We start from the raw sequence: 13,580 nt of genomic DNA on the forward strand, positions 1-13,580 counted from the left end.
TTCTGCATATTTAGGCTGAGTTCTTCTCTCAGAACTGAAAACACTCCACCTGGTATGTCATGTGGTAATACAGGAAGTGCTCCACTCTGTTCATAAACTTCACACACTTTCACTAAAATCATCTAGATGATTTCAGTCTTGGAATTACAAATCTCTACTGAAGTAAAAATAAAAATATAGTGGTAAGTAAAACTCCAGGTAGGGCTGGGTATTATTCAGAAGTTGCCAATACGATACATACCTCGATTCAGTGAGCTTACAATTTGATACGATTCAATACGGTATATTTCAAATAGATTTGATGGGGTTCAGTAAAAATAATGGCTGAATCATGGCTGTGATACTAAAGGTCTTTGTTAAACCACTTCTTGTGCAAAGTTAATCTGAAACACAAAAATTTTTATCATTCCAAAACTGTGAAAATGTAAAATGTGTCGCATAAATGAGTTTCCTTTCACTGAACAAACAACAAAACTGTAGTGCTGTAACAAAATAATTTAGTATAATATACCAAAAAATACTCTTGGCGATATATCGATACAGCAGCCCATGATATCGATACTGTATCATCACATTAAGTGATATGATATATTGATAGTTCAATATTTTTGCACACCCCTAACTCCAGGTATGATTTTGATGAGGAAACTACATTATAATATGGTTTAAAGCTCACAAGAATGAATTTTGTGTAATATAGGACCTTTAATCTTTTAGTGAATGTGTTTCAAGTAGCTGTATTATTGTGGTATTTGAAGTCACAAACACATGACAGCTAAACTGGCTCTGGTCAAAAGTTGCAATAGAAGTAACAGTAAAATGGACCAATCATCATATATACATATACATCATAATTGAAATTGAAAAAACATAAAAATTTACAATTATTCACAGCAACAACAACAATTTATTTAGAAACAATACCAAAAAGCAATGCATTCATATAAAGAGATTAAAAGGCCCATATTACGCTGTTTTCTGATCCATGTTACGTATAATGTTGTTTCCTTAACTTGAAAACTACCGCTTCATGACATCACAAGGTGGAGCGAAGCATTTTGAGCTCTGGAGGCAGACTAATAATAAAGGATGTGTGACTGGTGGTCAGTGACCCAACCCATGTTCTTCACAATCAGTTTGAGTTGATGCTGTCAGGCAGAAGGTACAAGGTCCCAAACTGTAAACTGAACAGATTCAAACATTCGTTTGTGCCACTAGCTGTTAATCTGCTAAACTCAGATAGTGCAGTTAAAAAAATATTATAAGGCTTAGGGAATGTGCAATTATTATTAGAATACAAGAATAATTTAAAGGTCCTGTTGGTGCATCACTCATGGTCATACTTGGTCTCATATTTATTCTGTTCTGTGGTGTTTGTTTATGTGTTGCTTTGTGTTGTCCTGTTTTTTTGATAAAGCATGTTACCCCCTGTCCCAAGACAAATTTCTCCCATGGGAGACAATAAAGATTTATCTTATCTTAAACTCCAAGTATATTTTTGAGGAGGTAACGACATAAATCTGCATTTTCAAAAGGAAATACCAAAAAACTCACTCACTATTCTTTTCTAGTGTTGTCCCATAGAAATCCTAAATAAAACTAAGAAGTTGACTAACACAACTTTTGGTCTTGACACTTGTCTAGAGGAAGTGCGTGTGCGTGTGCATGTTCGTACATATGTGTGTGTGTGCGTGCTGTGACTGTGTTTACAAAGCGGACGAGCAGAGGAAAAGGGTGTCAGGAGAAGAGGCATATACGCACACAGAGAAGGAACACCGCTGTATACACACACACTGACTTATGGTTCATTTCCCCCGTTTAAAAATAACACACAAGCAGACCCGTGGAGAGGAGTAAAAAATGCACTCAGGTCAGAGGAACGTTACTTCAAAATAATGCTCCTCAAGTAGAAGTACAAAGTCATCTAAGTACAACTCAATAAAAATATTACTTAAGGAGGAATGAAAGTTTGCTGCCAGAAAAGTACTCCGAATAATTGTAACTGAGTACGATCCACCTCTGAGCAGACAGATTTTGAAGTGATTTAAAGTCAGACTAGACAGCTAAACTCCGCCCACAACCATATTTCATACAGAGGGCAGAACCTGGAGGACTAACCCTGCGTTCAATTATCTTCCGACGCCCACATGGACCTCGGATTTGGCGTCACGTCTGAGCTTGAAGCGTATTATTATGTTTTTGTTCAATATTGGCCTCACCACAGCACCGACTACCAAACCCACAGGCAGTGATACGGGCGCGGTAAAGTATTGCAGTAATGCGTAGGGCTGTCGCAATAACTGCAAAAATGAATCACCGTGGTACTAAGAGGCCCACCGTGGTGGATGTTGGGCCACCGGGATCACCGCACGTGACCAACGTGACCTGACCCAGTTTGCTGCATGGGTCCATTTTTAGAGACCCGCGCCCGCCTAGACCCGTTAACATTCCACCCGTTACTGCTCGTGCTGATGATAAGCCAGGACCAACCCAGGACTAACCCAGGACTAACCCAGGACTAACCCAGGACTAACCAGGACTAACCCAGGACTAACCCAGGACCCCAGGACCAACCCAGGACTAACCCAGGACTAACCCAGGACAACCCAGGACTAACAGGACAGGACTAACCCAGGACTAACACAGGACTAACCCAGGACTAACCCAGGACTAACCAGGACAGGACTAACCCAGGACTAACCCAGGACTAACCCAGGACTAACCAGGACTAGGACTAACCCAGGACTAACCCAGGACTAGGACAAGGACTAACAGGACTAACCCAGGACTAACCCAGGACTAACAGGTGGACTAAGGGACTGAAGGACTAAGGACTAGGACTAACTAACCCAGGACTAACGATACTAACAGACTACAGGACTACCTACATGACTGATAGGACTGGGTATCATTAAGAAGTTGTCGATACGATACATACCTTGATACATAGGCCACAATATGATACACTTTTCGATACAGTGAGCTTTCGATTTGATATGATTCGTTACGATATATTTCACGTTGATTCGATATGATTCAGTGTAAAAAAAAGGCAAACTCATGGCTGTTATACTAAAAGTTTACTAAGTCTGCTAAGTTTGTGCGAAGTTATTTTGAAAAACACCAATTTTACTCATCAAAATAGTGAAAATGTCAACACTTCTGTAGCTCTTACATAAAATAATTTAGTAAAATATACCAAAAATTACTCCTGGCGATATATCGATACAGCAGCCCACGATATCCATACTGTATCATCACGATAGGATATATCGATATTTCAATATTTTTGCACACCCCTAGTGACTGAGATCGTCATTTAAACCACCAAAGTGTCCAAACACAATGAAAACAGTTCATATTTACATGGCACAAGTGGGCGTGGGCATCTTGGATTCTGACTCAGAATCCTTGCTCGGTCTACTTTTTCCGCAACCGAGGTCCGAGTCACGCTGTCCCAGGAAAAGGGGCATGTCAGGCGTGTCGCTAGGCAACCGATTCGAAAGGATAATCGAACGCTGGGTAAAGTGGACAATAAGAGGGGAGGAGAGGCGGTGTCTGGAGGTATAAGGAACAAGTGGCCACGTTTACATGTTTTTTAATTCCAAATTAATTGTTCTGAATGAAATAGTTCTGAATTTAAATATTCTATGTCAAGTTTACATGGAAAACACGTTTAATCGCATTTTTTAAATTCTGCTCAGCGTCTGGGGGTGGGGAAGGGTTCTGATTGGACAGGGACATGAACGTATTTACATCAACCTAAAGAAAACACACACTTCAGCTGCTATCGACTTTTTGGTCATCTCGGTTTGTCGTTACGCCATAGACACAAACACAATACAAACTTTTTTCCACATTCCTAGCTGAAGAATTCTCTCATCACGCTTTACGTCTGTCGGCTGAGGAGGAGAAGGGAAGCGAGAAGGGAGGAAGAAGACGAACTGAGTCAACGGCTGTTCTACCTCAGCCCACTCCCACATCCCACTCGCAAATCCAAAGAGCAGAGGATGAAAGTCCAAAGCGAGGACTGGTGGAGCCGGATTGTTCGGATTGCATCAGAAGGGAGACCCAACGAGCATCCACTAAATGAACAGAATTATTTTTAAGAAGAATAAAAATTTACATGATCGAGGAGTAAATTAATTCAGCTTCAAAATCAGAATAAACCCCCCACTTACTGCGGAATTAAGTTTAATTTACGAATAATCATTTTCATCATGAATTAAGTGACATACATGGTCTTTTTAAAGCGGAAATAATTTGTATTTCGAATTAAATTATTTTTATTTGGCAGTTTATAGTCAGTATACCGGTCTGTAATCGGGGCAGTCTTGTGTGATGTCACGTAGAACTTGAAATTGCAGTGACCACTAGAGGCAGCACAGTCAGTTTTTGATTGTTTTAGACCAGAAAGCTGCACATTTAACTAGTCTGCAGGAACAGTAGATAACGTTATAAATCATATGCACAGTTTAGCAGCGAAGAAAGAAGTGGATTTAGTGTTTAGTTCCACTTTAAATGTGCTCAGTCTGAATTAGAAAATGGTATAATAGGCCTATAAACCACCACACTTCACTATCACACTCAGAGCTCTGCAATTTTGTCGTAATAACAGTGACAATTTGCCTCATTTGCTCAAACTCAATTACTTTCCCTGTCCTCTCCGCTTCATAGTAAATTTCTGAGCAGTTTTGTCACGATACTAAAATTTCAAACTTATTTTTAATACTAAGGAATACACTCCACACTCAATAACAATACTCTTTATTTAGACAATAGAATGTGATTTTCAGAATTAAATCATAGTACTTTCTTTTATATTACCATGTGGTGTTATATCTGTGTAATTCCTCAGTGGTCCAGGTAGGTTCCACAGTGGTTCATGAGCGTGTACTAGTCTATGTGCTCTTATACTTCTTCTGATACAGCTCAAGATCATTCTAAAGGTTCATTTCTGTCCTGCAGATGTGAAAGACTGAAGTATGTCGGGCAATCCTCAAAAATTTCAGAAGGAAACCCACTCTAGAACATTTGAATTTGTAGTGGACCCCAGAGAAAGAAAAGTAATTGTGAAATCCGTGTATCATTCGTTCATTTGTTTTTCAATATAAAACAAAAAATAAGAAAACGAAAAAACAATTGTTTTCTTCATTGTTTGTCTCTAAAATCAAAATGAAAAAACAGATAATGATTTGTTGTTTTTTTTTCAGTTTTCGATTTTGTGTTTAAATGAATAATGGAAAAAACTGATAACGGCCGTTTCCCATTTCTGTGACTTAAACTGCGATGCCGGACTTTTGCGCCACATACTGGCTGAACCAGGACTAACACGGGACTTAAACAGGACTAAACAAAGCCCAGGATGAGACCGGGACCAGACCAGGATCAGACCAGGACTGAAAACGGTTTAGTCCTGGTTCAGTCCGTATGTGGCGCAAAAGTCTGGCATCACAGTTTAATTCACGGAAACGGGAAACATCCATTATCCTTTTTTTCCCATTTCATTTAAACACCTCTACACCTCTACGCAGATCTGACCTGTAACTTGGTCTGGTTTAGTCTCCATGAAAATAGAAAGTTTTAAGGCCATACTGTGAAACATTCCAGACAAAGCGTTTGACAGGTCCTCCGCCAGAAAAGTTAGACAATGCACCTTTAAAAATTAAGTAGATCTGTTTTTAAGACAGTAAAAATGCGGTGCAAAAAAGTAACAATACCTTATAAGTACAATAACCAAAAATCCTTAAATCCATCGCTTCTACTTCGTTTCCATATTTGGTCTTCGGTCTCATATATTTCCTTCACCTGTCAGATTGGCTTTATTTTGTTTTGGTGAGAGATGTCGAGGGCAGCGGTGTAACTGATAACACAGCGTTCATTTCATAATTCATTTTTATAGAGTTGGAGACAAGTCTGACATCTGTTTCACAAACCGGTCTATTTTAGTCTGTCTTTTTTTTTTTTTTTTTTTTTGGCAGATTTTGGGGCCAAAGGCGAGACCTCAGAGAAACACTCACAATGGAACAATGAAGGAAGAAGTACGCAGTTTTGTTACTTAAAGCTGCACTGTGTAACTTTTCCGTTGGGGGTCAGTCACCGTCTTGTTTCTATAGATATACAGTATCATTGCTCTGCCTGGAATGTTCCACAGTATGACTTTAAGCAGCTCTACCTTACATTTATTCAATTACAGGCGGTTTTATAGCTCAAAAATAACTAGAAAAACAGAATTTTCTGACTGTGAGCGGGGTCGAATCTCCACAGATCTGACCAGTAACTCGGTCTGGTTTGGTCTCCATGAAGATAGAAAGGTTTAATGCCATACTGTGAAACATTCCAGACAAAGCAATAACACAATAACATCTGCAAGGAGAAAAGCATCTTATGTACCTTCACTGAAAAGTTACACAACACACACAAAAAAAAAGCACAAATACTCAAGGAAAAAAAAAAACTCAAGTAAAAGTACCTCATTAAAAAAAAAAAAAACAACTTAAGTCAACTTTAAAGTATTAAAGAATATGTTTAAAATGTATTTAATGAGTAAAACGTAAAAGTATTTCAAGCAGATTTTGAGATTTAATAAAGCTTCAAATGCAGTGATTTGAATAAAGATTTGAATCAATATTTTTTCCTATCTGTTTTTATTTGTATATTTTTTGTTTGCTCAAACCATGAACATGTTAAAAATAAACCCTCAGTCTTTTCTGCAAGTCTCACACAATCATAAAAAATACTTTTACTTCTCAGTCTTGTTCAAAAATATAGTGGAGCAGAAAGTACAGATACCTGCTCTTAGATGTAGTGAAGTAAAAGCAGAAAGTACCCACTTAAAAATCTACTTAAGTAACGTACAGATATCTAAAATGTACACTTAACTACAGTTCTTGTCTACTTTTACTTTGTTACCTTCCAGTACTGCAATGGACTATGTGAAATGTATCGCCAGAGAGAACTGTAATACACTTTACAACGTCAAACATCCGTTTTACAAGGACAGCTTGAAGGGCCCATATTAGGCTATTTTCTTATCTACAATCATTTCTGGACTATTGAGCGCACTTGAACATAAGTAGCATCACAAAAATTGTACATATATAGACCGTACTTGTCTATAAGCCACAGGTGTCCACGTTGTAACTTCAGATATTTACACAGAAAGATGGAGCACAGAAAGAGTTTTTTAAATACTGGTACATGCTTTTTCCGAACAGTGCCTGTAACACGGCAGTAAAATGACAGTATTACGGCTTATCGGACTACGTCACTTCTCGATCTACTGTGCATGTCTCTTGTAGAAAGAGCCGCTGTCCTGTCTGGTATCATGTCAGTGTCTTGTAGGATTTCAGCAGATTTCAGGCGCTCCTGGGTGTGGGGCTAGTTGTGTCTATCAGGTATGAGTGGATGTCCAGCTACTGAAGTTTGAGACATTTCTTCTTGTTGTTTTTGTAAAAGTTGCAGGGTTCAGTGAGAAAAAAGTAGCAGCTTATAGTCCGGAAATTAAGGTATGTTTGGTTACGGCTCGCGGCCTGGCTCCACCTCACCCTGCGCTCCCCGTTTGTTTTACCGCTTGTGCCTTCTGTATTTGCATATGCGGTGTGGTACCTGGCGCCTGATTGGTGGGGTGTGGTGCCGTCGCTGTTGGGCTGACTCCGATGTTCGTCGTGCCTGGTTGGCGGATTGACGTCCCGCTCCTCCAATCCCCTTCCTACACATCCCATCGCCGCATTCAATAAAAGTGCTGTGGTCCCTCTGGGTGGCTGGATGTCAGTTTCAGTTCGCCACACTCGATGATAGATGTGTGTTTGTTGCATTCTATTGTTACTGTGAAATGTGTGAGACTCTAGGGGTCGCTATTGACCTATAGTTTCTTTTTGTAATTCCTACTTTGGCTATTTGGGTATGTGTATTTTCTTTTAATTCATACTTAACCCATTAGAGGTATTGTTTAGTTATATTTGGAAAGTTTGATTTATTTTATGAAAAACCTCTTCTTTTCTGTTATTATATTTATCGTATTTTCCAGGCTATTAGGCGCACTCTTAAGCCTCGAACCCCATCAAAAAAACGACTGCGCGCCCCTCAATCCAGAGCGCCCCATACACGAATCCACTCGGGTGTCCCAGCACGACTTCAGTAAACTACAAAGCCGCACCAGTCGCAGCGCACACAAACACACACGGAGCAGACAGCGACCGCACAGCGAAAAACACCCACAGACACACTCATCACTCCACGCCAACGAGGAACGGAACGGAGGAAGGAACCAAAAAAGCAGTGCAATGTGCCGCTTCTAGACACAACTGAACAACTGAGTCACTGCAAACACGCCGACAATCCAGCGGTCTCAGACAGCACCCTCCCTACACGCCACAACTGAACAAAGCCCAGAGTCACTGTGAACGAACCAAAACAAAGTCCCACTGACCCATCCAACTGTTGTGTGTCCGGTGCGGTTTATTTGTGAAAAAAGTTCGAAAATAGACCATTTAATGACAGTGCGTCTTATAATCCAGAGCGCTTAATAGCACATAAAATACGGTATTTATGTTTACTTTATAAAAGCCACTTATATTACATCACATCTTGTTTGTGTTACATATTGTTGTGTTGTCCCTAGCACTGGTTTATAACAATGTTTTAACTCTTTCCCCCTGGACGCCTACTAGGAACAACCCATACATATGTTACTAGGGCTGCCCATAGAGCATAATTGCATAAAAGAAAACAAACTTCCACGAGTGATTTCAGGGCAATTTTGGTTCATAATCGAGTATAAAGCCCGGATAGTTTGTTCGGACATCGCAGGACTCCATACAGACGCATCTTCATCTTCGTAAGATTCACTCTCTGTAAGTCTGTCGCTATCGCTGTTTTCCACTTTATAATCACCCTCATCATCACTTTGAAATCTATAAAAGTCACTTTCTCTAAACTTATCCATAAAATACGTCCGCTCCTGATTATTTCTAAAACTGTGCGCCGCAGCGCAATCTTTCCATTGCACGTGTTTCATGTTGTGTTTTTTCCGGAAGCTACAATCGTCACTACTTCGATTAACTTTGGAAAAAATCTGCAAAAACATATCCTTGAATCCTATTGGTCAGCCTAGTGTGGGTTGTAGTGGCCCCCACCTATCGCAGTCTCTGTTTAAATGTGAAAAACCGAGCCATTTCTAAAGGTCGTCAAATCACGTCTTAAGTGATACAGCGGAGGTGTCAAAAGTCGTCATTAAGGGTTCAGGGAGGGTCATCAAATGAAAGAGTTAATGTTGTTTTCTCATCCACAAACGTACCTGGAGCTGTCAGACGAAGAAAAGAGGTAGAGCACTTCACTGGGTCAGAAAAGAGTTTTAAAAAATAACAGTACAGGTGCTCTTTGAGGCTTACTGGAAAATGTAAAAGTGGGCAAGGTACAAACCCAATTCACTCCGACTGAATATATTAAAAGTCCTTTATTGCATGAAGGGACGCCAGCGCTTTTCGACCAGCAAGATGGTCTTCGTGAGAGCAAACCTCTTTTTGCCCTGACGAATACCAGGAGTTGTGTTTTGTTTCATTCACACACGTTTAACACACAAATCCTGCAAATGTTTTTGAGAAGGTAACAGCATTATAACGTGGCATAAAACTCACATATATGACCTTTAAGTATAGTTATCTTCTCTAAACTGGAGTAATTATATATCTTCATGTATCACCCTGTATGGAGATGGATACTATAATAATTGATTTGTAATTGAGTATGACAGAGCGTGTTATTTTGATACTTACAGCTGCCATAAGTGCTTTTAACCCTTTGACTCCTGGTTGTGAATGGTGTGACTAACATAAACAGTCTGGACAGTGTTAGCATTTATTAGTCACAGCTGTTTTCTCTTTTCCTCAAGTTTAAGTCATGAGAATTTAATTGAAACCACGTCCTCTGCTGTCCAAACTCATTCACTTTAGCACAACAATGTAAGAAGGCTCCACTGGAACTTGTAACAAAATCAATTTTATTTGACCTGCTGTTAATCCAAAAGTCTATTTACAATGCACCGCCTTAATTAAATGGAAACACTGTATGGAGTTTTATTTAACTTTAAGAACAAAGTTGGTTCACTTTCACACAGTTTATAGATTAAGTTATACGCAATGAAAACTGGGGTTGTCAAAAGTATTAAAAATCACATACTAATCGATCTAAAACTAACATCTTTGAGCAAATATTGATACTAAAAAAGTCACATTCATACTTGGACCAATGAGGGATTACACAGATATAAGACCACATGGTAATTTTTAAGAAGTTGGAATCAGAATCGGTATTTTGTATCAAATCTATTCCTTAGTATCGAAATCAAGTGTCGTCACAACACTGGTCTGCATGGAGATGTTACTGCAGTAAGGCATTAAATTTATCGACAAGATACAGGTCAGATCTGTGGAGAGACCAAGCTAAAACCTCTTTATGGAGATGAGCATTTAGCCTATTTCATCAGCCGGTTTCACTTTGTGGAAACCGTCTGACCTTGCAACATTAGGATTCGTTCATTTGACGGTTTGTTTGACTTTTTTTATTTAACCTATCGCTGCTATTTGGTTGTGATGTATGTAATGTGCCAAATCTCGTAGGAGATTTCTTTCCCCTTGAAATAATTTACCAAACATTCTCTTTGTTTCAGCTTTAAATCCTCCATCTTGGGAATCGTTGCCAACACAGAATGTCTGTCTTCGTCTACATCCATCTCGACCGCTTTGTTTACTGTTGTGCTGTAACACAAAAGGGACCCAGACAGACGCTTGAGTTTGTCGTCATGGCTTCACAGCTCTTCGCTGATTGGCCAGTACGCGTTTTACGACTTCCGGGGTTTTCTGCAAACCGTTTAGTGTATTCTGATTCCTGACCTAGTTGCTGGAGAGAAGTGAAATTGAGCGGAGGCACTAGGTGGCGCCAGCCTGGCTAATGAGCATCTGCCGTAAAAAAAAAAAACTTAAAAATGACATAGTCCACCTTTAAAACTGACTTATGAGTAGCACTTTCTGGATAACCACCTTATTTCATTTCGATACCAGTACTAGTATTGGGAAAAGCTCAGAGACCACACATTTTTCAGGTGAGTTGGCGAGTACTCAGATCAAATCACAGATCCGATGCCACTCTGTATTTTTCCTGAATGAAGCTCAGTAGATTAGGGTGACCGGATTTTCAAAATTCAAAACTGGGTTGGCATGGCTGGTATAAATAAAGCAGTGAAAAGAGCGTGTAACATTGTCGACTCACCTGTTGGCCACTATAGAATCTAAGAGACTTCTGTTGGTGCAACTAAGTGCATTTTTCCACCTTAGGGTCAATTTTCAATCACTTTTTTTTGTATTTTAGCTGAACAAATAACAATATATTCCCCTCTTTATTGTTGGCTGATAACAAGTGGGTCAAAAATAGGGACACCTGGGACATTTCTCATTACAGGGCTCAAAACTTGGCCTGTCCCGGTGAAATATGGACGTCTGGTCACCCTACCGTGGATGCGAGCAGCTGCGGTTGATGTTTGTGGCTAATGTTACCGCTAATAAGAGCAGGTTAAATACAGACTGTGGAGGCTTTGCAGACACTTAAAACAGACTAAACACTTTTCTTTAGACATAGCCTTTTAGTAGATTTTCTTTTTGCTCTTGCATTGTTACAAAATTTGGTAGCCTTGAGGCGCATTTATAGTTCTGCGTCGACTCAAAACACACTGCATCAAGATCTATGCGCTGCGAAGTAATTCACCTTCACAACACTAGGAGGCTAGGATTTAAAAATGGTGTTTGTGTACATGAAATGAAGCGGGAAAGCGGAGTACCGGAAATGCATGTAGAGCGGACCAATAACAGCCCTTATTGTCTGCGTCGCTTTTCTTTACTGTCTGTGCCAGTTCAACACGTACACTACTGGTCAAAAGTTTTAGAACACCCTAATTTTAAAAAAATAAAAGATACAAAACACAAGTCCAAGCTCTGCCAAATCTACCTCAGGAAAAAAGAACAGGATGGTAAAGCTTGGGATGAACTGGACAGAAGAGTGAAAGACAAACAACCTACAAGTGCCACACGTTTATGAGAACTTCTGCAACAGACTTGGGAAGAACTTTCTGAAGAATATTTGATTTCTATTGTAAAAAGAACGAGCCACGAGTGTGTTCAGCTGTTATATCTGCCAAAGGTGGGCACTTTCATGAATCAAAAGTTAAGAATACATTTGTGCTACAGTAAACTGGAAAAAACTGGAAAAACTGTAGTGTTTTAAAACTTTTGACCAGTAGTACAGTAACAAAATTTTCATGCACATCAGTCGATGCAAACGGTCTGCAGAGGGGGTTCAAGACGACGCAGACGATTTGATGCATGGCCATAAATTGGGCTTTAGTCTACTCCACACTGTGTAGTATCAGACTGGTATCGGTGTTGGTGAATACAAAAAGGTCAAGATCAGTCAGATCAGATAAAAAAAAAGCTATCAACAACAGTACTTACGACATCACAATGTTGAACTGAGCATTATGAGCTCTTGAGAAGGAGATGGCCTAAACATGCATGATTAAACATGAAGGAAACAACAAAGGATATGTGATTATTTGTTTTGACATTAAGTCCGAACACTGAATTAAAATGTCATGAGTAGGCCTACATACTCCCTAACTCCAGCCTCATACTCCCCACACCACAGACACAGACAGAGACACTTTAATGGTTTCATACTCACAGTTGAAGTTGGAGGAGATGGAGTGGGAGGCGAGCAGGCTGCGGATAGTGATCTGGTAGATGATGTGCAGGAGCAGGAAGGACAGACTGGTGAAGCACAGGGACTGCAGCAGACGACCTGTGTGACCTGCGCCCGCACACACACACACAAAAGAAAACATTAGCAAACACTGACAAAAAAGTTTTTAAATAGTCTGAAAACTCAAGAAAACATACAAAATGGATTTTAACAACATATTTCAGTTCTTTATGGTCAGACTGTGTTTAAATAAAGGTCAGATTAAAGTCTAACTTGAGTAATAGAGCTTCCGACTGAGTAGTGTTTACTAAGCCTGTGCAATTAATCGAATTTTAATTGTGATTTTGATTTGTGTGTCAAATGATCTCCAAACTCACATAATCGAGTTAAAACAATTCAAAGCTTAACAAAGTTTATTTTGGGATATATTTTATATAAATAAGTATAATTATGTAATTTTTTAAATATAGAAATTGTAGAACAGCTGGATATATAGTTTATTCTGGATACATTTATGATTTTCTATGCCTTATTTCATGTTCATATTGACCAAAAATAATTGTGATAATGATTTTTTTCCATAATCGAGCAGTCCTAGTATCTACAGTTAGCTTCACACACCCAACTCAGCAGCAAATTATCAATTAGTTCCTTATGAGAGGGAAGTTCATTCTCTGCATTTGACCCATCCAGTGTCACTGGTTGAACCTGTCAGGAGCAATGGACCCATCTCCAGATCAGGTCTCAGTCAGGACTACCCTGATTCATCAGCAGCATTAGAATTTGTTCACTCAACGGTAGGCGGGTACTTTTTTAAAATTTAGCCAATC

At 39.4% G+C, this 13,580-nt stretch overlaps 1 protein-coding gene across 1 annotated transcript in view; it reads right to left on the minus strand.

Moving 5' to 3' along the window:
* The window catches only part of LOC110174909 (piezo-type mechanosensitive ion channel component 2), a 238,212-nt gene that overhangs the window by 156,415 nt on the left and 68,217 nt on the right, over positions 1 to 13,580 (minus strand). Inside the window, 1 exon segment of the mRNA XM_055152112.1 lies at positions 12,733 to 12,858. Coding sequence (XP_055008087.1) covers positions 12,733 to 12,858 — 126 coding nt within the window.

The sequence above is a fragment of the Boleophthalmus pectinirostris genome, unplaced genomic scaffold (genome assembly GCF_026225935.1).
Source record: "Boleophthalmus pectinirostris isolate CB_2022bp ecotype Guang Dong unplaced genomic scaffold, ASM2622593v1 HiC_scaffold_16, whole genome shotgun sequence".
NCBI classification, from domain to species: Eukaryota; Metazoa; Chordata; class Actinopteri; order Gobiiformes; family Gobiidae; genus Boleophthalmus; species Boleophthalmus pectinirostris.